Genomic DNA, 25,700 nt, shown 5'->3' on the forward strand with positions numbered 1-25,700 from the left:
CTTGCAATACGTGTGAAGGATCAGACATGTATTTTCGCAACATCGATACGTGAAATACATCATGGAGGTTGGACATCGACGGTGGTAGAGCTAGGCGATACGTTGCCTTGCCCACTCGCTCCAGAATCTCGAAAGGTCCAACATATCTCGGGCTGAGCTTCCCTTTCTTCCCGAATCTCATGACACCACGCATCGGAGAAACTTTTAAAAAGACTTTCTCGCCTGCTTCGAATTCTAACGGTCTTCTCCGCTTGTCTGCATAGCTCTTTTGGCGACTCTGAGATGTTTTCATTCGGGCTCGAATCGTCTTGATTGCCTCTGTAGTCTGCTCTACCAATTCAGGTCCGAACAGTTTGCTCTCGCCAGCTTCATCCCAATGAATTGGAGAGCGACACTTCCGTCCATAGAGGGCTTCATAAGGCGCCATTCCGATCGTCACTTGATAGCTGTTGTTGTAGGAGAATTCGACCAAAGGGAGATAACGACTCCACGAGCCTGGGAAGTCTAAGACACATGCCCGAAGCATATCCTCCAACACTTGTATCGTGCGTTCACTCTGACCATCTGTTTGGGGATGAAAAGCAGTACTGAACTTCAATCGTGTCCCTAAATTCTCCTGCAGACTCTTCCAAAATTTGGAAGTGAACCGAGTATCTCGGTCGGATACGATTGAATTAGGGATTCCATGGAGACGTACGATCTCCTTGATATATAGTTCAGCAAGCTTATCCACCGTGTGAGTGGTTTTGATAGGTAGAAAGTGAGCTGATTTGGTTAATCTATCAACAATAACCCAGACAGAGTCATGACCAACAGTGGTTTTTGGCAAACCTGACACGAAATCCATCGTTATCTGCTCCCATTTCCATTGCGGAACCTCAAGGGGTTGAAGCATTCCTGCTGGTTTCTGGTGTTCTGCCTTGATTTGTTGACAAGTTAAGCACCTTTGAACAAATGCAGCTACATCTTTCTTCATTCCTGGCCACCAATAGACCTTTTTCAGGTCCTGGTACATCTTAGTCACACCAGGATGCACGGAATACGGCATTCCGTGAGCTTCCTCCATCAATTGTCTCTTGATTCCTTTGTTCGGACGGTACACAGACTCTCCCATTACACCTTAGAACATCCTTCTCATCCAACGTAAACTTACCTTCTGCGTCATTCTGAGCGTCAAACATCTTGCTGAGAAGATACTCATCCGCGTACTGACCGTCTTTGATCTGTTCCAATAATATCGGTCGCACACTGAGCGCAGCTATCCTTCCCGTGATTAGCTGAAGCTCCAGCTGTTGAACATCCTTCTTCAGCTTGAGGGACGTCTCAACTAGACTTGCTAGTGAAACTACCGACTTACGACTGAGCGCATCAGCGACCTTATTAGCTTTACCAGGGTGATAGTGCAACTCGAAGTCGTAGTCATTTAGAAGTTCCAACCAGCGTCCTTGTCGCATGTTCAGCTCTTTCTGGGTGAATAGATACTTCAGCGTCTTATGGTCCGTATAAATGTCGCAATGAACTCCATACAAGTAATGTCGCCATATTTTAAGCGCAAAAACAACTGCTGCAAGCTCTAGATCATGCGTAGGGTACCGGGTTTCATAATCCTTCAGCTGTCGCGAGGCATAAGCAATAACCTTACCATGCTGCATTAGAACCGCGCCTAATCCTTGCTTAGAGGCATCACAGTAGATCGCGAATCCGTCGGCTCCCTGAGGAATAGTGAGCACTGGAGCCGTTGTTAGACGATTCTTCAGCTCCTGGAAGCTTTCTTCACATTTCTCAGACCAGACAAACTTCTGTCATTTACGGGTCAGTTGGGTTAACGGCATGGCTAATTTAGAAAATCCTTCCACGAACTTCCTGTAGTAGCCTGCAAGACCCAAGAAGCTTCTTATCTCGGTTGTCTTCGGCTGATTCCACTGCTTCACTGCTTCCACTTTGGTCGGATCTACCATGATTCCTGTGCTACTGACTACGTGACCGAGGAAAACAACGTGCTCCAGCCAAAATTCACACTTTGAAAACTTGGCATACAGTTGCTTTTCTCGTAGTCTTGTCAGAGCCATCTCTAGATGTTGCGCGTGTTCTTCCTTGGTTTTCGAGTAAATCAGGATGTCATCAATAAACACGATGATGAACTTGTCCAAGAAATCCTCGAATACTCGATTCATCAAGTTCATAAACGCTGCAGGTGCATTGTTCATAATATTGTATTTTAATGATGTTTAAATTATAAACAAGTCATTTTAAGTTGGAAATATGTTTAAAAGTGATTAGATGCTGAATTCATTTTATTTGAAAGAAACGAAACAAATATGCCACAAAACTAACAATTTAATGATTAATTATTTTGCAACAGAAAACAAGTTAGGGATGGAAATGCTATAACATTATAATTCCGGAGCTATATATAACATGATGTTTTTTTTTTTTTTTTTGGAAAGTGTCTGAAGTCTAAAAAATTTCCAAAATTGATCACCGATTAATCCTACACCTCGAAAACCCTATCGCAATTTACCATTTTAACTTGCCCCCTTATTTTTTTTTGACCGCCTCTTGATTAATTTTTCTTTTCCGTTTTCTTTTTAAGCTTTTGTGTGTCCGAACAGTGATTAGTGTTTTTATTTATTTATTTTTAATTTGTTTATAACAGTGATAAGTGTAAGAACGCTTTATTAGTTTTCTTTTTTCTTTTTCTAATATGTAATTTTTCCCAGGGCGAGTGAGCAGATTTTGGGGGGTTTTTATTTTTATTTTTCTCGTTTAGTTCACTGCCAAAAAACTCTTTCCCTTTCTTCTTTACTCTCTCGCTGCGATTCCAAACGCTTTGCATTTTAATCGTTTCTGCGGATCGCGAGTTGCTCTGTAGCCATGGCGAACTTAGCTTTAACCGGCATATTGGAAAAGGTAAACACGATCTTCGCTGAGAACGCATTTTGTAGCAACGATTGTAACAATTTTGTGTATTGTTTTGTACAGATGACTGGTAAGGATAAAGATTTCAGATATATGGCCACATCTGATCTGTTGAACGAGCTAAACAAAGAGGGATTCAAAGCCGACGCCGATTTAGAGGCCAAGCTCTCGAATATCATCATTCAACAGCTTGACGACGTTGCCGGCGATGTCTCTGGCTTGGCCGTGAAGTGGTTAGTCTCAATTTTATCAGTCCATTGTTCAGATTAGGGTTCGAAATTGGAAACGGTTTGTAATTGCGATGTATGTATATCCACTGTGTGTGTTTGTGTTTTTAGTCTAGCTCCACTAGTGAAGAAGGTCAACGAAGCACGTGTGGTTGAGATGACCAAAAAGCTCTGCGATAGGCTTCTGAACGAAAAGGACCAACCCCGGGACATTGCGATCATTGCATTGAAGACGATCGTCGCTGAAGTAGCGACTCAAGCTCTCGCACAGTCTGTTTTACTTTCCGTATTGCCACAATTGATTCACGGAATTACCGCTCCTGTGAGTAAACCCTATTATCATCGTCAAATCAAAACTGCACAATTTTTTTTTCGGTTCTTTAATAGTAATGTTCTAGGTCGTTCAGGGTTCGAGCACGGAGATAAAGTGTGAGTGTCTGGATATTCTGTGTGACGTTCTTCACAAGTTCGGGAATCTAATGGCGGCTGAGCATGAGCGTCTGTTAGGCGCACTGTTGTCCCAGCTGAGCTCTAACCAGGCCAGCGTGAGAAAGAAGACGGTCTCGTGTATCGCGTCTCTCAGTTCAAGCTTGTCGGACGAGTTGTTGGCCAAGGCGACGGTCGAGGTTGTAAAAAACTTGAGAAAGAAAGTCGCCAAGTCAGAAATGACTCGTACGAATATTCAGATGATCGGAGCTCTGAGTCGGGCGGTCGGGTATCGTTTCGGGTCCCACCTCTCAGACACTGTCCCGGTTTTGATCAAGTACTGCACAAGCGCGTCGGAAAATGACGAAGAGCTACGCGAGTACAGCTTGCAGGTACTAGTATCTTTTTCTTGGGGCTCAATCATTTTTTTTTTAAATGTTTTGTTTTGTTTGATAATTATGCTATATTTGGATTGTGTAGGCACTGGAAAGTTTTCTTCTTCGGTGCCCTAGGGATATTTCTTCGTACTGCGATGAAATCCTTCATCTTACTTTGGAGTATTTGAGTTACGATCCGAACTTCACTGATAACATGGAGGAGGATACAGATGATGATACTCTCGAGGAGGAGGAGGAAGAGTATGTTAATTTTTTTTAAGGAAGATGTTTCGGGACTTAATCCATGGAAGCTTTGTTGATTTTCGTTGGGTGATTTTGTAGTGAAAGCGCAAATGAATATACGGATGATGAAGATGTTAGCTGGAAAGTTAGAAGAGCTGCTGCTAAATGTTTAGCGGCGTTGATCGTATCTCGCCCCGAGATGCTTGCAAAATTGTATGAGGAGGTATTTTTTTATTCTATTATATTGGTGTTCTGATACTTGGCGTCAGCCTCAGTTTTTTACCTTGAATTTTTATAGCAATAAATTCCCAGTGAACATATAACTCTTTTTGGCCAGGCTTGCCCGAAATTGATCGAGAGATTCAAAGAGAGAGAGGAAAATGTCAAGGCAAGTTCTTGGAATCTACTTTTTGTTATTTTTACTCTTTTTGGGTCGTCTGACATTCATGCATTGTGCTGCAGATGGATGTTTTCAATACTTTCATCGAACTTTTGCGCCAAACTGGAAATGTTACAAAAGGACAAATTGACATTAACGAATTAAGGCAAGAATTTGTGAGCAATATTGGTTTTTTTGATTTACATGGTCAGAGACTGGAATGAATGCTAATAGTTCACATATGATGCAGCCCTAGGTGGCTGCTCAAGCAAGAAGTAGCGAAAATTATCAAGTCTATAAACAGGCAGCTTCGAGAGAAGTCTGTAAAGACTAAGGTAAAAATTTGCCTTGGTCTATTTTTGGTCTATCTGTTTTAGACTCTTCATTTTAAGTGTTGCAGTTATCTATGTGCAGGTTGGTGCTTTTTCTGTTTTGAAAGAACTTGTCGTTGTGTTGCCAGATTGCTTGGCAGATCATATTGGATCCCTCATCCCAGGAATTGAAAAAGCACTGAGTGTGAGTCAACTTCCGGAAACTTGATATCTAGTTTGAAAGTCCGATTTGCTCATGTTTTTTATTTTTCTCAGGACAAATCTTCTACCTCAAATTTAAAGATAGAGGCTCTAATTTTGACAAGATTGGTATTGGCTTCACATTCTCCATCAGTGTTCCATCCTTATGTACAGGTAAGATCAGCCTCCTCTATATTTTTTTATTGGTTGCAGCATAAGTGAAATTCTTAATTTAAAGAATAGCCACACATAAACTTATTCATGAGGCAGTCTATTATCCTTATTTTTTAAGTGATGTTCTCGAAGAAAAGGTGTGGGGTTGTACTGGTATATAGCCTTGCAATTTACGAGTGTCTTAATGGAAATTTATAAAACATTCTTCAGGCCCTTTCTAGCCCTGTTTTATCAGCTGTTGGTGAGCGATACTACAAAGTTACAGCTGAGGCGTTAAGAGTGTGCGGAGAACTCGTTCGTGTTGTCCGCCCTAATATTGAAGTGAGTTCTGTAGGTATTCCTATCCTCTGGGGTCTTTTGTGTCGATCTCTATTGCCTGATTTTTTTTACACCTGTTTATGGTGTAGGGGACTGGTTTTGATTTTAAGCCTTATGTTAGACCAATTTACAATGCCATAATGTCGCGCTTGACGAATCAAGATCAAGATCAGGTCAGCGGTGCATAAGACTTATTTTGTCAAAGATCTATATGAAGAGTTCTCAGTGACTTTACATGTATTCTAATTTCCAATGCAGGAGGTCAAGGAGTGTGCCATCACTTGCATGGGACTCGTTGTATCAACGTTTGGTGATAACCTCAAACCAGAATTATCTGCGTGCCTTCCTGTACTTGTTGATCGAATGGGGAATGAAATTACCAGACTAACAGCTGTGAAGGTGGGTTGAACTGCGATTTATAGTATCATGTCATGGTTTATGTAATCAGGTCGCGGGTAATGTATTTGGGTCTGGATGTATTTCCATCGAGTTATTGACAGCGCTGAATTGTCACGTCTTTCCAGTAACTTAATCTGAATTACAGTTACCTAATATCTTTATATTTCATTGGTATTGAAGCTTTAAATAATATATTTACATGCTAACTCCTCAAGTATTATTTGTTCTTCCAGGCATTTGCTGTAATTGCTGCTTCACCGTTGCAAATTGACCTCTCCTGTGTGTTGGAGCAAGTAATTACAGAGCTGACTGCATTTTTAAGAAAGGTAAACCAATTTAGTACACAGACTATTCAATCAATTCCATTTATAAGTCTGTTGGTTTTACATTTGTCCATTCCTCATAAGACATCTGAAGAGAATTCTGAACTTCTCCCCTTTTCCCTTGAAAAATAGGCTAACCGAGCTTTAAGGCAGGCAACGTTGGGAACACTTAATTCCTTAATTGTTGCTTATGGTGACAAAATTGGTTCTTCTGCTTATGAAGTGATCATCGTCGAACTATCAAGTCTGATAAGGTTTCAACTTCAATCAATCTTTCTTTGATAATACTTAAGTTTTAAAAAAAATTCTCACATATCACCACTATGCAGTGACTTGGACTTGCACATGACGGCTCTTGCCTTGGAACTCTGCTGCACCTTGATGTCCGATAAGAGGTCAAGTTCTGTCATCGGTTTGGCTGTTAGAAACAGAGTCCTTCCTCAAGCTCTGATATTAGTCAAAAGCTCATTGCTCCAAGGCCAAGCCCTATTGGTACTTTTTCGTCTCACTGTCACATCTTTGATTTAGACGTTTGGAATGATCAACTAACCTTGGCATTTATTATACTCTGCAGGCTTTGCAAAACTTCTTTGCTGCTTTAGTTTACTCGGCAAACACAAGCTTTGATGCTCTGCTAGAGTCTCTTCTTTCAAGCGCTAAACCGTCTCCCCTGGCTGGTGGTGTTGCAAAACAAGCTCTGTACTCAATTGCACAATGCGTGGCTGTTCTTTGCCTCGCCGCCGGTGATCAGAAGTATTCGTCTACGGTCAAAATGCTCACTGAAATCTTAAGAGACGACAGCAGTACAAATTCGGTGAGTCGCCGTAGTAAGAGTTACCTAAATAGTTTCAGTTTCTATGGTGTTTCTGTTTTCTGTATTAGAATAAAAAACCCGATGAATATGAGGTGATATATCGGTATATATCGAGAGTGTCGTACTGATTTGTCATTGAGTTTTCTTGAGTTGTCTTATGTTTTTATATAATCCATATTTTAGGCCAAGCAGCACCTTTCTTTGCTATGTCTTGGAGAGATTGGGAGACGGAAGGATCTAAGCTCTCACACACACATTGAGAATATAGTTATCGAGTCATTTCAATCACCTTTCGAAGAAATAAAATCTGCAGCCTCCTATGCTCTTGGTAATATTGCTGTCGGTAATTTGTCCAAATATCTGCCTTTTATCTTGGATCAAATTGACAACCAGCAGAAAAAGCAATATCTCTTGCTTCATTCGTTGAAGGAGGTGCGTAATCTTGAACAATTAGTCAATTATGGGACTTCGTTAATTTTTTGTACATCTTTCTGATTTAGTTTTCATCTCTTTCTATTTTTTGCAGGTCATAGTAAGGCAATCTGTAGATAAATCAGAATTCCAAGATTCTAGTGTCGAGAAAATCCTCAAGTTACTCTTTAACCACTGTGAAAGTGAGGAAGAGGGTGTCCGCAACGTAGTGGCTGAGTGTCTTGGTAAAATTGCACTTATCGAACCTGCAAAGCTTGTTCCTGCACTCAAGGTACTGGGAAAGTGTTCATGCATTTATGCTTAATATATAATGTCTCTTGGCACTAATCTTCTTATTGTGTTATCGGGTCGGATAGGTACGAACAACCAGTCGAACTGCATTCACTAGAGCCACAGTTGTGATTGCGGTGAAATATTCAGTAGTGGAACGGCCAGAGAAGATAGACGAAATTATATACCCCGAAATCTCATCCTTTCTGATGCTCATCAAGGATGATGACAGGGTGAGCCTCGCGTCGCGTGTGAAACATCTTGAATATGACTAAAGAATTTACATAAAAATCAATAATATACAGTCTCGCTTTTATTCGGATGAGTTGATTTACGGGCGTGCTACTGATTTAATTTTTGAATTTCGCAGCATGTTAGGCGTGCAGCAGTGTTAGCCTTGAGCACATTTGCTCACAACAAGCCTAATCTTATTAAGGGGCTTCTTCCAGAGTTGTTGCCTCTTCTTTACGATCAAACAGTCGTCAAGGTATGCTTGAGTTTTCAACGTTTAATGCAAAAAGTTGAGAACCATTCAGACATGTCATGTGTGTGGACATGATTCAAGTTCTGACCTTTTGCTCTTGAATATTATGTTCAGCAAGAGCTGATAAGAACAGTTGATTTGGGTCCCTTTAAGCACATTGTGGATGACGGTCTCGAGTTAAGAAAGGCTGCTTTTGAATGTGTGGACACGTTGCTAGACAGTTGTCTCGATCAAGTGAACCCTTCATCTTTCATAGTCCCTTTCCTTAGATCTGGTCTCGATGGTGAGTTTTTTTTTCGTATTCAAGCGTTTCTCTTCTTTGGAATTGTTTCTTTGTTTTTACTATTTATCCTCGCTTCATCATTGGTTCCCTCGATCTGTAAATGAATCAAATATAAAAATAATTGCTTAATAGCGTATTATATCAAGTTGTTTTTATGTTACTTTAATAACCGATTTTTATTTTCATTTTCTGTGCAGACCACTACGATGTTAAGATGCCTTGCCATCTTATACTCTCGAAACTTTCTGAAAAGTGTCCCTCTGCAGTACTGGCAGGTCGGTAAATAAAAGATTTTTCTATGCTGCTGTGAAATGTTCTTATGGTGATTAACTTAAATTTTAATCTTGCTTTACAGTGCTGGATTCATTGGTCGATCCTCTCCAGAAAACCATCAATTTCAAGCCAAAGCAAGATGCCGTGAAGCAAGAAGTAGACCGCAATGAAGACATGATTCGCAGTGCCCTTAGAGCCATTGCAGCTTTAAATCGCATAAGGTTTTGCCTCTTAACACTCTTTCTCTCTCTACGCCCAAGTTTGTAATTCACTTCTGTTTGATTCATTAGCTGCTGTTTAATGTGAGATAAATTAAACGGTAAATTTTCATTTCCACTTCAATAGGCGTGCCAGATCCTCATGAAATTTGAGTTTCTAATCCTTTTTTGTTTACCTAGTCCTTTTTAAGGTTTACAATTTTATGTTTAAAAATAATGCGAGACCAAGCCTCATAAGCAAAAATGTTCAGGGTGTGTAGCTTTAGTAATGAAAACAATTAGGTCCGGTGTCATTGTCTTTCATTTATTTTGCAGCGGAGGAGATTGCAACATCAAGTTCAAGAGTCTGATGAATGAGATATCAAAGTCGCTAACTCTTCGGGACAAATACTATTCCATTCGAAATGAGTGAAACTTCAAATGATGGACAGAGAGGCCGTTTCGACCATATGATGAGAACCACCATTTTGGCCAAAGCCACGTTGATGCATTCGTCGCTCACATGGCTTTCAGAAGTGAAGCTTAGATTTTCGATTAATCATAGGAAAAGTACATGTAATGGATTTTGCTGTATAGTTTCCGAGACCTTGAACTGACCCCAAACTTTCTTTACTGAGTTTGGGTGGATTTTGCATTCCTGTCACTCTTAGGCTTCATAATTTGCTGTTTGGAATTTTTGTGTTGTGTGGATTATAATGCTCAACTTTATTTCAACTGATTTTTTTGACCAAAGTACGAACATCTAAATGACTGGAAAGGAACTCATTTCTGTTGTCACGCTTATTTACAAATTACCTTTCTGTGAAACGAATATAACATATAAGCCAATATACACACCACCATCAGAAGAGAACTACAAAAGTGAGCCAATGGCAAAGGGAAAAAAAACAGTTGGAGTATTTAATCCTTCTTAAACTTATCCGATATGTGTTGATATATGGAAGGAGCGAGCGAGTTTATTTATTTCTCTTCAAACTCGACATCGATGATCTGAGGATCGTTCTTACTCGAAGAAGAGCCTCGACCATTTTGGTTTCCTTTTGGCTGCCAAACAGTATTTCCACAGCCCGTGCATCGTATCACTTGGTACTTGTTGCCCAAAAATTGTTTCCTACAAGCTGGGCAAGACCCCTGTACTCCACAACCAAAAGACAAATGTCAATCGAAATTTACAAAAATTACCAAAAACTTCGTATATTAATCACATTCTGGATAATGTTAATGACAAAAACAAAAAAAATGATAAAATATTACATTGTTTGATAACCTATGTATAATCAGGACTACAAAATAAGCCTTACTCAGATTAATTCTATCGGATCGGGTTACAATGGTTATCTTTATAGAGACCATATAAAAGAAAAAGATTACTATTTTGTTCACAATAATCTAATTTTTACACAAAATATGGAATTCACAAAAATCTTAAAGATTTCTCAATGCTTTCTAATATTAAAGTTAATATGGTTTCATCAACATGATAGAATACCTTTATAACAAGGTTGTTGGCAAATGTCCCGACGAGCAGAGGGCCCGCAAATGGGAGTACCCAAACTCCGAATATCAAAATCCGGAAAAGCCATCCCGATAGTGCAAACCACAGGAAGAAAACTGTCTGCAAATAATCAAACCAACTCAAAACTCACAAAGTGTTAAAAAGTAATATTAGGACACCATTAAGAGTCATAATCCAAGGCTGGCAAGTATTAGTGGCGTGTTATACAAACCACGATCTCTGTAACTCAATTATTCATTCAGTACAATCTAGCCAAAACACCATTTAATTGTTCTTCAAAGAGTCTTCGTTGTTTTCTCTCTATTTTGGGTCTGCTAGGTTTCTTTCTCAAAGTTTACACATACTTCAATTCAGTCCACAGTTAAAAAAAAGTTTCGAACTTTATCAAGACTTTGCATAAGTAGTAATGACAAGTGATTATGATAGGTATTGAAAGCAAAGTTACTCACCGCCATGCTTTTTCCCAACGGAGTCTCCAAAAAATCAGCAATCTGCTTTCTATACTGCAAGCAACACAAACCGAATCTAAAGAAAATCAAATTCAAAACCATTACGAAAAGCCTTTTACTTCAAAGCATCAAAAAAGTCTATCCTCACTGTATGTTTGGAACCTAGACAATCTAAGCGAAAAATATCCAGTATATCTTAATTGAGTTGTTTTGGATTGAATAAATTTGAGGGAAAATGCATAATAGAGATCATCATTTCTCTTGGAGGACTAAGTGGAAAATGAATATCTAAGCAAATTTGCACATAGCCATACTTGTTTCTCTTCTGTTTCCCAAAAATTTACTTCGGTCTTTTATTTTCCCTCACACTTTCCATATTATTCTTCCAATTAAACTTTCCATCCTAATACGCAGGTTCCAAAATAATAGAGCCTTGAGATTTTGACATTCTTATAGGCTACTCTCCGAAATTCTTGTCCTGAACTGTTTTTTTCCTAGAAGTGAAAAATGAAATCAATACTTACCCTGGGCCAATTTCTGGCGAAATCAACGGAGAACGATCGCCATTTGGAACTAATCTCGAGCTCGCGGTCGATCTCGCGAGCGCGCGCTAGGGCTGAGCTGGCGGCGGAGGAGAGTCGGACGGAGACGGAGTATTGGCGGTCGAGTCTCTCGGCGGCTTTTCTGGCCTCGTAAGCGAACCTCTCGAAGCCTTCGTTGGCGCCACGCCACGCGTCCCTCCAGGCCTCGCCGGACGCCACGCGCTTCGAGAATCCGTCGAAGTCGCTGCGCTGGAACGCACGCGCGCCTCTGGGGACGATGCAGCGGCGCGTGCGGGGCTTGAGGTGTAAGGGCACCACCAGAGGTTGCCATCGGAGAGTTGTGGCCATTGGAGGAGAGAGAGAGAGAAATAGTAATGAGCGAATGTGTGAGAAAGAGTGAGAAACTGGGAGATTTCTGTATGCATGTCTACCTTCTATTACTCATCTGTCGTTTTAATAAAAACGACAGTCGTTTTAATAAACGACAATTACTCGTGTCGTTTCAACAAAACGACAGTTTCGTGTGTCGTTTCAATAAAACGACCGTTTCGTATCTCGTTTCAATAAAACGACCGTTTCGTATATCGTTTCAATAAAACGACAGTTGTTTAATAAACGACAACTCGTGTGTCGTTCAATAAAACGACAGTTTCGTATGTCGTTTCGTTTCATTAAAACGACAGTTTCGTGTGTCGTTTCAATAAAACGACCGTTTCGTGTCGTTTCAATAAAACGACATTCGTTTTAATAAACGACAGTTACTCGTGTGTCGTTTCAATAAAAACGACAGTCGTTCATGTGTCGTTTCGATAAGTTAATTATGTGTCGTTTCCATAAAAACGACAGTTATTAATGTGTCGTTTCAATAAAAACGACAATTACTCATACATCTCTTATTTTTGTCTCTGTACGCATCAGAAGATATCAGCAGCTCGGATCGGAAAAGAAAGCAGCGGCGTCTCTTCCGATTTCAACCCGAACCCCAAAACCAAATACCGTCCCAATCCTAACCCTAAAATCCCAATTCGAGCCCCTGAAGTCTCCGCAACGACGTCGTTGCGCGGCCGCGAGCCCCGCCGCTGAGGAGCGCCGTGTTCCGCGTGGTCCGGCGAGTGAACCGCCTCCGTCGAGCGGTGGTGATTCTGTCCCTCCCAGTTTTTTTCAGCCATGGACGGTTCCAATGACGAAGCTCCAGTTTTCCTCGATCGCACCTCTCGAGTCACCAGAGGAAAGAGGTACTCTTACGGACCCAAAAACTTGGGAACCCTAGTTCTATTGAAGTTTTGTGCCCAATTTACTCTTCATAATGTTTCGTATCTGGAATGTTATAGGATGACCAAGTTGCTCGACGACGAGATTGAAGAGGACGAATTGTTTTGGAACCAAGAGGCTCTTAAAGAGGTTCTCTATAATGCTATTTATTTATTTATTTTTAAAAAAATTTGTTGACTCCACATTGATTGATTGTGTCACCTCGTTAAAGACCTTGAGTGTGTTTGATAGGAAGAGGAGGATATCAACTACGAAGCAGAGCCTGAAGCCGCCGATGAATTCGACAGCGACTTTGACGAAGATGTGAGTTGATTTCAACTTTCTTTTGATTTTTTTTTTCCTTTCGATTTCACAGCATCAGGTTTCCGAAGAATTGTGCTCGGTTAGTTTCACTTCTGATTTCATTTCTTGTTCATAGGAGCCGGAACCAGGCGAAGAAGGCGAGAAAGAAACAGAAGAGAGGTCGAGATTTAGAAATTAGCTGTACTTTGTATTGTCGGGTTATCTCACAAGGTTTGATCATGATTTCGATTGTTTATGCGTTTCAGAGATCGACCCAAGAAACGTTTGACGTATCCAGGGAAGACATTGGTGAAGAGGAAGAAGAAGCAGATAAAGAAAGCGCTGTCGAAGTTGGAAGATAGCAAGGCCGGCGAGGTGGCAGAGGCTCACGAGGACGGAGGAGAGGAAGAACGGATCGTCAGGAAGTCGACCAGAACGGCGGTTATTAACAGACAAGCCGAGAGAGACGCCATTCGAGCAGCCTTGCAAGCCACCATGAGGGTTTGTTTTCTGAATTCGGATTCTTTTGCATGTGAAGTTGAAATTAATTATACGAAATGCTTCACTTTAATAATATTCACGACGGCGTTTCGATTTTGGTTTTCGTATACTAAATAAATATAAAGTCTTTTTCGCTTTGTAACGCTTTAATTATATCACGACAGTGCTAGTTCCGATTTTGGTTTAGGTATTAGAATCTTTAATATGTTTTTGTATTTTATTTTATTTTTTATTTTTTTTATTCTATTTTGGATGATCAGCCAATAAAGAAGAAGAAGGAAGGAGAGGAGAAGAGGATGTCCCAAGAAGAGATGCTTCTGGAAGCTGCTCAAACAGGTTTTTCACTACTTTTGGAACTCAAAATACAACCGCTATGAGATGTGGGAGACTGTGACATTACTTGGTGTTTTTGACCTTGTTTAAATATATGTGTACTTATAGCTTGGTTTTTAATTTTGCAGAAATAATGAACCTGAGGAATTTGGAGCGTGTTTTGGCTAGGGAGGAAGAAGTTAAGAAACGGGCTATTGTACATAAAGCTGTCTACAATGGTCCCGAGATACGGTTCTATTCCAAGGATGGTAAATTTCCCGTTTTCCCTTTTCCTTTTTCTAGCACAAAAACCATCCTCTAGTTCATCTTTTGATATTTTAATATCATGTACATTTCATGTTTACTTATGTTTTTCCTTCTAGGTTCTTCTTATCTGGAATTCAGTAAAGGAGCTTCGTTTCATTCGGAGATACCAACAACGTCCGCTCCATGTAAGTCAACTGTTAGATTAGAATTCTCATAATGGTGTTATTTTCTTGTTAGTACCATATGCTTTCAAGTTTGTTCATCGGATTTGAGAACAGTGTGCTTCACAGTATCGCTCTGGCATACGGTTGATCTTTATTGATGATTTATTTTTAATACAATATGTCTCCCAGAAATCTGTTTGTGAGATTATATTATATTTGAATTTGTTTCAGACCCTAAGAAAGCTATCTGTGCAGTTACTGGTTTACCTGCCAAGTAAGACCTCTTATTAGTCTCTGAATGTTACCATTTGATTTGTCTTCATTTTTTATATATAAATATAGAGCTTGATATTACTGGTTTACGGTATAATTTGTGTTGATGTTGTAGGTACCGTGATCCAAAGACAGGTTTACCGTACGCCACAAAAGAGGCTTTTCAAGTTTTACGCAAACGGTAAAATATCATTTCTATTCTTTATTGATTTTTTTCCCCCACTTTAACTCCTTGCATGTTGGTTTCCGTGGTTTTAGCTAGCTTTGTGTATTTGATCACATTGGAAGGTTATGATCGCTCAGTATATCTTATCACGCCTTTCCAGATTTCTGGACGAGCGCGTTGCTGTACGAAAAGACATGGACATGGGAAATTTATGCAATGCACTTTCCGGGAACGGGTTTTTGGGAAGGAATAAGAGATCGGCAGTGTCCGAAAATCCCGAAGTCTTGTATTCCCGACAGTTTGCCCGTTTTCGCGTAATCCCTGCAGTAGAGGGTGAAGATTCGGAGTAAACCTAGCGGTAAATTCTTTTCTAGGGTGATCAATATGAAAATTTGTCGTTTGTTTCTAAGATAGTCTGATTAGTAATTTGCATTCTGATAAGAGAAAAGAATGCAACTTTCAACCAGGGTGAAACTTGGGAAAATTTGGGAAGCACTTGACCGTGGCAGGTCAACAATAATACAGCGATATCACGTTAAAGAAGGCAAGTTTAACGCTTATGCCAATCCTCTAGGGAATGAAGTTGGTGATCTTTCATGGGTCCCAGAATCTTGTGGGGGAAAAAAAATACTGCACCGAGGGATCAAAGAAATGTATAGTATTTTGAAGGAGATTGATAACATCTATCCTCTGCCTCTCTTTGGTTGTTGGGCACACATGATTAGGGTTTGATTGGCTTATCAAAATCCAGCCAAATTTTGTTTTTCTTTTCATTAGCTAGTGTAGCGATTAGGCTTAGGCGACGCCTAATGTTGTTGTTGTTTTTTTTTTTTTTTTTTTTTTTTTTTTTTTTTTTTTTTTTTTTTTTTTAAGTGCATTACAAACAACATAGCCATTTAGATATCCGAAATCAAATTAATGTAATCAAGTACTATGATTTTGGTTCGATAATTGTTGGCTCGTGCTCGGGTTGTTTTCACCATGTAGTCGAGTACTACGAGTCAAATTCGAAGTAACCCTTTTGTTTGTGAATGTGGCAAGTCAAAACAAATGAATATGTGGAAGGATTGTGTAGGTATTTTAAAATGAATGACTGGAATAGACCAAACGACCAAATCCATATGGGTTAAACTTAAAAGTTAAAGCAATTGTCAATATTTTATTTTAACTTTTGAAATTCAATATAGGTGAAATTTTTTTTTTAAGAAGTTACACAAAAGTTTGAAATCATAGCACAAGCACAAGTTTTTAGTGAACGTTCATTGTCAATTCTTTATTTTATGCTGATTAATTTTTTTTTTACAACTCATATAAGCAATTTATCACTTAAAAAACAATAAAAATTATTAAAAATTGGAGTTGCACATTTTGGCCATTTTATTAATTGCAATTGACTATTCATCCACAAATTTTTCTGTTTTAGACCAGACTTCGGGTTTAGAGAACTATTAGTTCACCTTCACTATTTTCCTTTTTTTGAACATCCTAGTTTATGTGTGCATTCACCATTGTAGATCTTGAGTTTTTAACGAGATTTGGACGGAGTTCTAACTTTTCTAGCAGCAGGCTTATATGTTCAATTTCAAGTTAGTTTTCACATCAATTTTACTCTAAAATTTGAAACTATATTATAAATGGGACAGTACAATGAGAAAAAGTCTACCATCATAAAAATTGGAGGCAATTATTACCATAATCAAATTTAATTTTTTTTAGCGTCGTTTAGTGGTTCTTGTCGCATGTCGTATATCATTTGTCGTTAATGCGGTTGATTTTAGCCTAACAAGTATATACTGGAAAATTCTCGCCGTTCTGTTTTCTTCTCTTTCCTCGGCGGCTTGAGAAAATATTATCAAAACCCTAAGCAAAACCCTGAGTGGCTCGGCGAACTCAGCCGCTGCCACCGCCGCCGCCGGAGAATGGGAATCCCGGCGTTCTTCCGGTGGTTCTCTGGACGATTTCCTCGCGCCATCGTCAATGCAAGTGATGTGGAGAGCGGAAACGAAATTGACAATCTCTACCTCGACATGAACGGCATAATCCACCCCTGTTTCCATCCAGAAAACATGGTCTGTATTTCTCTTCCCCTTATCTTTAAATCAAACAATCTCTTCTGAAATTTTGTCTCACCGATCGAAGCTTTTTTTTCTTTTACACAGGAAGCTCCGAAGAACTACGACGAGGTATTCGAATCAATCTTCCTGTACATTGACACACTTGTCTATATCGTGAAGCCTCGCGAGCTTTTGTACCTCGCTATTGGTTCGTTCTCTTTCTCTCCAATTATTTCGATTGCTTTCTGTAACACTGCCATATTTATTTATTTATTTATTTTTGCTTTTTTTTAGGATGAATCTATTGCATTGAAAAATAACTCTTGTGTAATTTTTTTATAAATAATTTGTAAGTATGTGAGTTTAAATTTGATTTTGCACAGATGGCGTTGCTCCTCGAGCTAAGATGAATCAGCAGCGAGCGCGGCGGTTCAAGTCTGCTAGAGATGCAGCGGAATCGGTTAAGTCTTATGGATTGTTCATTCATGATATCTAGTTAATTTCGGCGCATCTATTGAATCGTTTGAGTTTCTGACTGTAATTCATTGTTCAGGCTGGTCCAGAAAAGGCTGCTACTTCGGGGGAAGACAAAGAGTCTTGCGAGCTCGATTCGAATGTGATCACCCCTGGAACCGAGTTCATGGCTTTGCTTTCTTCAGCCCTAAGCTATTACATACACTCGAGAATGAATGACAATCCGGAGTGGAAGCGAATTAAGGTAAACCGCGGATGCTCATTTTCTTCCATGTTTTCAGATTTGAAGCACTCTCTATTGTTTTTTATCGACAAATTTGAGGGTATTTTTTCCCACAGGTCATTCTATCGGACTCTAGTGTACCGGGCGAGGGAGAGCATAAAATAATTTCTTATATTCGATTACAAAGGAACCTTCCTGGGTATAACCCGAATACAAAGCATTGTTTGTATGGATTGGTAATTTGGCTAATACCCTTTGACTATATTTATGTTTTGATTAGAAGGTATTGGCAAGGCGCGAGTTACATTGTACTGTTTTGTAGGATGCAGATCTTATCATGCTTGGACTTGCCACCCATGAAATCCACTTTTCAATTTTGAGAGAGGTTTGGGATTCACATATATTAACTTTAACAGTCGTTCTATTCGTAATTTTTTCCCACTTATCATGTCTTGTATGATGTAGATTATTGAGAAAAAGAAAGAAAATAAACAGAAGAAAGCTTTTGGTCCGTGTCTGAAAATAAATTCAACCGTCAAGCTGCAATTCCAGGTACCCCTTTTGCTTGTTGAACCAGAAATGAAGGGATTTAATATATATACACACACATTAATATTATTACTTATTACGTGCTTTTGATTGTTTTTGTGGGTTTTTTTTTTTTTTTTTTTTTTTTGGTGTGTGTGTGTGTACAGTTTCTGCAGACTTGGATCCTTAGGGAGTACTTAGCATTTGTTATGAAAATTCCAGACCGGGCAGTGGCTGTTGATTTGGACCGCCTTATTGATGATTTCATCTTCATGTGTTTTTTCGTGGGGAATGACTTTCTACCTCAACTGCCTTCAATGAAAATATACGAGGTTAATTAACTGAAACATAAAATGTCATGCTTATGTTGTATTGTTTGGTGTATATTATATCTGATTATCTAGGCAAACTCTTCAACTGTTTGTTAGAAACTTTTTACTTATTCATCTTGATTAGGAATAGAACTTCCAGCTGTATTTCCTGATGTGAAAACTTCTTGTATTGAGTCATTGTCAATTTTATCATTATCGATCTTTGTAAATGATTAAGCCGTTTCCTTAACTCCGCTTATGAATTCTGCGGTGCTCAAACTAAAAAAAGTTATTGAGATGGCAGTTTGCAGGTTTCTTTAAATTCACCAAATGAAGTACCCATAATTCCTGACAAAATATCAAACTTTTTGATGTAATTTTATTTTCTATCTAGCGCCCATGCTTGATTAGTGTTTAATATACAAGATCAGCAGTGAGAAAAATCTTCTTCATATGATATTTCCATGTCAAACGTTATTGCTTCATTTAGTCTTAATAAAAGGCTTCTACTCGCTCATATCTTAGAAGTTCAAGATAATTTACTAATCTTTTAAGTATCTATTTTTGTAAACATTTGTATTTGATAATAGATAATTTGTATGCTGTGGAAAGAATCATGTATTTTATTATCCTTGTTGAAAAGTTACTGATATTTTATTTCGTATCTCAGGGGGCTATTGATATGATGATTGACATCTACAAAAAGGAATTCGTAAGGATGGGTGGTTACATGACTGATGCTTGCGAGGTAAAAGCTAGAATTTTGGCACACATATGCCTTTTCTTTTTTGTTCTTATATTTGATGGTTACAATGTTATGCATTTTATCTTACTTGATTCACAGGTTAATTTGCATAGGGTGGAGCACTTCTTACGTGCTTTGGCAGAACATGAAGACGTCATTTTGAGTAGAGGAGAACGGGTATTTATCCTGGTCTAGTTATATTGTGTTATTTGGAACCGTGGTTATAGTTTTATCTCTTGGATGCCATAAGTAAGTTTACTTAGATAACGACTGGTAAAGCTTGGTTATTTATATTTTCCACCATAATGGGGGTGACTAGAATATGATGATACTATGGTACTTCTTCAACCTTGTTAAACTGATGTAATTATTATAGCTCCGATGCCATGGCTTGGAGATCTGATAAGGCATTAAATTAGTACATTTTATACTCTGATTGGATCTCGAGGAGGATATGTGTTTAAAATTATTAATATTTACCATTGGTCTATCTATTAGGATCTTGTTGGCTCTTTACCAATAATTTTGCTGGTACCTTTCTGTTTATCAGATGGAGAAGAGAAATGAATGGCGAAGACAGTTGGATGCAAAGAAGAAATCTCTCGGCAAAGATTTAGTAAAGGTGTGATTCTCTGTTGATAGGTCAAGTTCAGACGTCGTTTTTATTTTGCTACATTTGTTGACATCGATTTTATTTGTAGCAGTCCACTGGCGAGTCGATTAAAGCGGTTGAAAGCTCTTTAATTTCAAAAAAAGTCGAAGTTGACAAGGTTCTTATTAGCTGTTCCGTGGTACCTTTGTATTACAGTTTGAAACTTCCTGCTCTTGTTAAGATTTTTTATTTTTTTTTATAATTCTGTGACAGAATGCACATGAAAAGCGCAGTCGGAAAGAGATATACTATGCAAAGAAATTTGGCGTCGAGTCTGTTGAGGACCGCGAGAAGATAAGGAAAGAAGTGGTACACAAATTACATTTCCTTTACTGCTAAGTTTGCTGCATATATATTACATATCGTTTGCTAATAATTACTATATCATCGGGTTTGCGTGTTGGTTTAGCGTGGGATCCTAGGGTGGGCTTTCTCCGTTTCATCTTTTTGTGTAAAACTGGCTTTTGCCATTATCAATATAAAAGTTATTGTTTCAAAATTATTATTATTATTATTATTATTTTTTATGATAAGGGCTAAACTGCTACAAAATCAATAGTTTGAGGATCATTTCACTCAGTACATAAGTTCAGAGGCATTTTGCGTTGTCATAAATTCATATATAATCTACATTCCCTTTGCACCAACAAACAAATCGTGTGATTTCTACTGCTATTATGTTGGCTTTGTGATTTATGTTTCTGGATCTTGTGTAGGTGTCAAAGTATATAGAAGGGATTTGCTGGGTCATGCATTATTATTTTGGAGGAGTATCATCCTGGCAATGGTATGTTTGCATTAGCTTACTCATCATTAATTTTATGTATTTTTCTTTAATATTAATCGTATAGTGATTTGTTTATTTACTCAAGTCCCTGAGAAGTTGTAATACTGTTTCAAAAAGGGTAATGTCCAAAAATAGCGAAATCCAAAGCTGTTTCTAAAATGTTGTTTATTTGTAATGCATGTTAAGCCGCGACTGAACATAGTATTTAACTGGGTTCACCATTCTTTTTACTTGGATCATTTTTTGATTTACTTTGAATACCATCAATTTATTGAAGAACGGAATTTTTCTTGAAATAATCATTAAAAAAATTGCTGATATTTTCTGCAATTAGTTTGACACCTTATGGTGTAATAAACCACTGTGTGTGTGTGTGTGTGTGTGTTTTTATCGTGACATGCCGATGTGAACTGATTTTGGAAGCAGAATTAGTAAGTCACGCTGATGAAGGAAATATATGTTTTGTGAATTGGAATTTTCCACTTTTTAGTTTTTAGCGAAACACAGTTATGATTTCTGTGTTATCACTTTGATTATTACTTAATTACATCAGTGTCTGATCTGCAGGTTTTATCCCTATCATTATGCCCCGTTTGCTTCAGATTTTCATGAAATTGAGAAATTAGAGATTCAGTTCACACTTGGGGAACCCTTCAAACCATTTGATCAGTTGATGGCTGTGTTACCGGCTGCAAGGTTGTTACCAAATCTCAGAATTTGTGTTTTATATATATATATGTGTGTGTGTGTGTGTGTGTGTTCCTTGTATCAGTCATTTGACGACACATAATCGTGCCTTTGCAGTGGACATGCTCTCCCGTTGTCTTATAGGAAGCTTATGACCGATCCCTCGTCACCTCTGTTGCCCTTTTATCCCGAAGGTACTCTAATTTTACTCTGTGTATCTCATTATCATTGACTCATCATATATTTTTTTTCCATCTGATGAGAACTGTTTCTGCAGATTTTGAGCAAGACATGGACGGAAAACGATTCTCTTGGCAAGTATGTACACTATTTTTATATCTCGTTGTTTGTCACAGTTTGATTTATTTTTACGCTTGGGGGAATTAAACCTGTGCTAACTGTTCATCCTTTTGAATATTGTACTGAGTTCAGGCCATCTGTATACTTCCATTTATTGACGAATCAATCCTCCTTCCAGAGATTGCAAAAGTAGAGCACACATTAACGGTAATGCTTAAAATGAATATGATTTTTTTGTTTGTGATAACACATGCATTTATCTAGAGTCAAATGCACTGTATGTCTGTTGTTAATTCTCAGCTGGAATTGGTTCAAAGTGATTGTCATAATTGCATCAACGATTTTGCTATCTTGAGATAGTTGTATAGAAGTCCCACTTTAGGGTTTTTGACTGGAACGTGCCCTGTTTGCAGGACGAGGAGAAACAAAGGAACACGTTGGGTTTGGATAATCTTTTTGTTTACAGTTCTCATCCTTTAGGAGATGAAATAGTTTCATTCTACAAGAAGCACATAGGTGATCTGAAACTGGCTGAGTCTAAAATCGAACAGCCAATAAATCCACAACTCAGGTACTTTGTTTATTATTGGTATTTGATAACTCATTTTCCCATATAATGAGTTATCAAATACCATTTTCCCATATTTGATAACTCAGGTACTTCATATATATATAATGAAGTTACCGTTTCAAAAAAAAAAAAACTCATTTTCCCATTTTTTTTGGCTAGTTGTCTGTAATTTGGTGGAATAAACTATTAGTTTCTTGTCCGTGTTTCTAAATTTTAATGCTAACTACGTAACTTGTTTTCAATTGTGCAGTTCTGGAATGAATGGATACGTGATCGTATCTGATAAAGACGTGCTTCCTTTGGAAATAGATTCACCAGTCAAAGGCATGGAAAAGATAGCAGATAATCAAACCTTGTATGTTTTCTTTGCTTTAGTTGTAGGTGTATCTTAATTACTCTTTGTCACGTGGTCACTGCTGAAATTTGTAGTTTTAATTTCTCTAGGTCTGTGTTCTACAAGCATCCTCATTTGCACCCTCACATTTCGAAGCCACTGGAGGGAGTTCTGTTTCCTCCCAAGGTATTACGATAGCCTTTTTTCTCCAAAACTTTCCTAAAAATATACGGCATATCTGTGTGGAATTATTATATTAGAAACAAAAACCAGAAATATTCGCTGAAGTTGTGTTTTCCTGAAGTCTTTAATGGAAAAATTTTCGTTTCAGACCATTCGGAAGAAGCACATTATACCAACTCCACAGCTTTGGCACGAGAGACCGTCTGCTGCTGGGTATTTACACACTAATAGGTAATATCTCTTCCGGTGGCATATGATTTGTCTCGTTACTTGATGTGTATTGTCAAAAATAGAAAGAGATTTCAAGAGTTTGTCTCATTACTAAACTATATATATATATATAATCTTTTTCAGGCCTGTCCCTGGGTCCATCTCAGGTCGTTGTCTAGGAAAGTTAGCTTGTCGGCTCGTGCTGGCATGTCTCCAACAGCCACAAGAAAGCAATCATGCTCTTGTTGGTGGAACTTCAAAGAAGCGAAAGAAACAGAATACTGAAACGGTTGAGAAACAGGAAAGCAGCAGAAAGAAACACAAAAATGACGGAGAGTCTGAATCGAAGGCACGAGTTGGCGCGACAAAAGGGGAATGTGATGAAACGGTCAAGCCGACCAAGGCTAAGAAGAGAAAGAAAGAGGAGATCGCTGAGAAAGAAGAAGAAGCCACTGTGAAAAATGGACATTTGGTTTCCTCTTCAATTCCAAGTCAAGCACACCAAGCTCGTAGGGGAAGAAAGGAGAGAGCGAGAGCGGCAGCGGAGAAAAAACTAGCCCTTTCGGAAAGAGAAGCGATGGCTCGTAGGAGAGCAGCAAGGGAGAAAAGACTAGCCTTTTTATTAAGAGCATCAAGGAAGAAAATACTAGCCATTCTAGAAAATCGTCAACATTTGGAGTCTAATACTCCAACTCATATACCCAAAACTCAGACAAGAGAGAATAAACAAGCCCCGGAAAATATTGAAATCCGTGACAAGGGTGCCGGAATCACCCCGAACGGAGCGAGTTTGGCTACAAGTAATTTCGTACAAGTAATTTAGTAACACACCAAATTTAACGTGTTACTGTGTAAATGGTATAATATAGTGTGTGTTTTGCTGTCTTATTGGAGGTAATTTGACACTATATATAGTGTTTTGCCGTAGGATTGGAGCTGGCCTAATGCTAAATAAACGACCCAAATTAACAAGAAAAAGTGTCATTCTTTTTACGATTAAAAACCCTTCGCAAGTCTGTGTTTACAGTTTTTCTTCCCCGTCTTCTTTTATGCTCCTCTGTGCGTATTCTTCATCGGCTTACAAGCTCAACAAATTATGCTGCGAATATATACAAATTTATAAATTTTTATGGAAGTGGATTTTAGCACACATTTATGTATATTGTATGATATTCGAGGCTTACTCCTCGCCTTGGTTATAGAAGTTGCCTCGTTTCTCGTTTTCACCTCATATAAACATTGAGTAAATGTAATCAGGTGATGAAGCTCAATAACACATTTATGTTTTTTTTTTCCATGTGTGTATTTGTTGAAGTGCTACACCATGTTTGGGAGAAAGAATTTGCGTTATTTGGAGGACGCACCACTTCACCCGAGAGAGAACTTGTGTACCTAATGCAAGTTGTAAAGCATACTCGTCTTTTTTTTTTTTTTTTTTTGGGTGAAAGGATGGAACAATGTTTAAAATATCGATACCGATATCCATACCGAGGTTCTGATTTTACAGATATATCAACGGATATTCTATAACAATTTTAATAACGACTACCGATTATGTCGATGATATATCGATTACCGACGGATATATCGACAAAAATCTTATAACAAAATATAATTGAAAAACTCAAAATATATATGTCTTCAAATCCTAGTATATTTTAAAAATAAAAAATTATGATAAATTATATGCATATATATATATTCAAAGCTTGATATATATATTTGTATTATATAAAATAAAATAACATAAAGAAATATTGATAATAAATAAGTAAAAGAAAGAAATAAAATATATATATATATATATATATATATATATATATATATATAAAAGAGAAAGATACAAGTAGCAACTAGCAACTACCGTGTGGAATTTTTTGGGTGGCAAAATAATAGGGTAAAAGAGTACTCTTGCATGACAATTTCATGTTTTGCAAAAATCCCACATTGCTTAAGCATGAGTAAATATAGATAATGAGCCCCTATAAAAGTAGAAGAATCACCAAAGCATGGTGGCTCTTAAAATGGGCTGCATTGCGAATTAGGCTGGCACCAAAGTTTGGCCCATGATAATTTTTTTTCTTTTTTTTAACTCATTATTTTGGATAATGGGCAAAAAAAATTTAGTTTTGAACATGAGTGAAACTTGTAAAATATAACTGTAAAAAAATAAAACAACTTCAGTTAAGTAACAAACAAAACTCTAATCTCTAGGTTCATCATTTTCATTTCTGTTTTAGTCTCAGACTTGGATTGGGATTAGATTTTTCTAGATCTTGCTATTTAGCCTTGTAATTGATCACCTCTATACGCGTCTGTAATTATTTTTTATTTGGATTGGTTTATCTTTTCGTACAAGAGTATATGTGCGGTCTAATTTCTGGTTCTGAGAATTTCTGGGTGATGTTTTAGCGGATTTGAATTTTGTTGGAAAACAGGAAATATAGGAATGGCGATGCGAAGGCCCAAGATTCAGAGCCTCCAATCCACTTTCTGTCATGAAGATCAGGTCAGTTTAAACTTTAAATGTCCTTTTACTCTTTAAAGAGCATAAACACCTAGTTTCAGTCTGACTGCTCATTTTTCTTGACTTAGACAATGGTTAAGCTGGTTAGAGTAGCTGTTTCATTCCTTATTTCAAAGTAGCTTCTGCATCTGAGTTGAAGCATAGACCAGAATTTATTTATTACTTTATTTATACAATTATTCAACAAATTTGTTCACCATGATTTAAGTTTTATCTGACATCCTTATATTGTCCACAGAGATCGCAGTAGCATGGACGACTCAGGCGCAAGTGTTGCTCAATGCATTGAGCAGCTACGC

At 38.1% G+C, this 25,700-nt stretch overlaps 4 protein-coding genes across 7 annotated transcripts; 3 read left to right on the top strand and 1 right to left on the bottom strand.

Moving 5' to 3' along the window:
* Positions 1-2,711: 2,711 nt before the first annotated feature.
* Positions 2,712-9,746, top strand: LOC149380543 (cullin-associated and neddylation dissociated). 2 transcript variants are annotated; one of them, XM_089602476.1, is made up of 26 exons: positions 2,712-2,910; positions 2,983-3,152; positions 3,258-3,468; positions 3,545-3,964; positions 4,053-4,210; positions 4,292-4,415; positions 4,530-4,580; positions 4,655-4,737; positions 4,822-4,906; positions 4,986-5,087; positions 5,159-5,257; positions 5,468-5,587; positions 5,665-5,748; positions 5,834-5,974; positions 6,208-6,300; positions 6,430-6,551; positions 6,627-6,789; positions 6,872-7,111; positions 7,295-7,543; positions 7,638-7,814; positions 7,900-8,046; positions 8,184-8,300; positions 8,412-8,580; positions 8,778-8,855; positions 8,936-9,074; positions 9,387-9,746. In XM_089602476.1, the coding sequence occupies exons 1-26, from the start codon at positions 2,875-2,877 to the stop codon at positions 9,481-9,483; spliced, it is 3,675 nt and encodes a 1,224-aa protein (XP_089458602.1). In that variant the 5' UTR covers positions 2,712-2,874; the 3' UTR covers positions 9,484-9,746. The 2 variants fall into 2 exon arrangements, with proteins under 2 accessions (XP_089458602.1, XP_089458603.1); XM_089602477.1 differs by having other exon boundaries at positions 3,554-3,964; positions 5,468-5,578.
* A 29-nt stretch (positions 9,747-9,775) lies between these two features.
* On the bottom strand, positions 9,776-11,979 carry LOC149380544 (replicase polyprotein 1ab protein). The gene is made up of 4 exons (XM_089602478.1): positions 11,561-11,979; positions 11,037-11,090; positions 10,561-10,686; positions 9,776-10,202 (listed from the first exon to the last, which is right to left on the bottom strand). The coding sequence occupies exons 1-4, from the start codon at positions 11,924-11,926 to the stop codon at positions 10,032-10,034; spliced, it is 717 nt and encodes a 238-aa protein (XP_089458604.1). The 5' UTR covers positions 11,927-11,979; the 3' UTR covers positions 9,776-10,031.
* A 522-nt stretch (positions 11,980-12,501) lies between these two features.
* SWC2 (DNA binding protein SWC2) lies at positions 12,502-15,766 on the top strand. Of its 3 annotated transcripts, none has more exons than XM_089604243.1 (12): positions 12,502-12,813; positions 12,910-12,979; positions 13,082-13,153; positions 13,269-13,312; positions 13,399-13,633; positions 13,894-13,969; positions 14,095-14,214; positions 14,329-14,397; positions 14,608-14,650; positions 14,765-14,830; positions 14,976-15,173; positions 15,258-15,766. In XM_089604243.1, the coding sequence occupies exons 1-11, from the start codon at positions 12,746-12,748 to the stop codon at positions 15,163-15,165; spliced, it is 1,053 nt and encodes a 350-aa protein (XP_089460369.1). In that variant the 5' UTR covers positions 12,502-12,745; the 3' UTR covers positions 15,166-15,173; positions 15,258-15,766. The 3 variants fall into 3 exon arrangements, with proteins under 3 accessions (XP_089460369.1, XP_089460370.1, XP_089460368.1); XM_089604244.1 differs by having other exon boundaries at positions 15,265-15,766; XM_089604242.1 differs by having other exon boundaries at positions 15,283-15,766.
* An 855-nt stretch (positions 15,767-16,621) lies between these two features.
* Positions 16,622-24,009, top strand: LOC149380546 (5'-3' exoribonuclease 4-like). Its single transcript, XM_089602500.1, has 23 exons — positions 16,622-16,884; positions 16,975-17,077; positions 17,253-17,329; positions 17,423-17,587; positions 17,683-17,802; positions 17,889-17,951; positions 18,032-18,118; positions 18,262-18,426; positions 19,076-19,153; positions 19,250-19,327; positions 19,701-19,772; positions 19,852-19,920; positions 20,016-20,111; positions 20,519-20,589; positions 21,157-21,285; positions 21,394-21,470; positions 21,554-21,594; positions 21,709-21,783; positions 21,990-22,147; positions 22,398-22,502; positions 22,592-22,667; positions 22,813-22,895; positions 23,019-24,009. The coding sequence occupies exons 1-23, from the start codon at positions 16,735-16,737 to the stop codon at positions 23,695-23,697; spliced, it is 2,817 nt and encodes a 938-aa protein (XP_089458626.1). The 5' UTR covers positions 16,622-16,734; the 3' UTR covers positions 23,698-24,009.
* The last annotated feature ends 1,691 nt before the right edge of the window (positions 24,010-25,700 follow it).

The sequence above is a fragment of the Urtica dioica genome, chromosome 12 (assembly GCF_054948205.1).
Source record: "Urtica dioica subsp. dioica isolate 48M chromosome 12, U.dioica_male_clone48M_v1_H2, whole genome shotgun sequence".
NCBI classification, from domain to species: domain Eukaryota; kingdom Viridiplantae; phylum Streptophyta; class Magnoliopsida; order Rosales; family Urticaceae; genus Urtica; species Urtica dioica.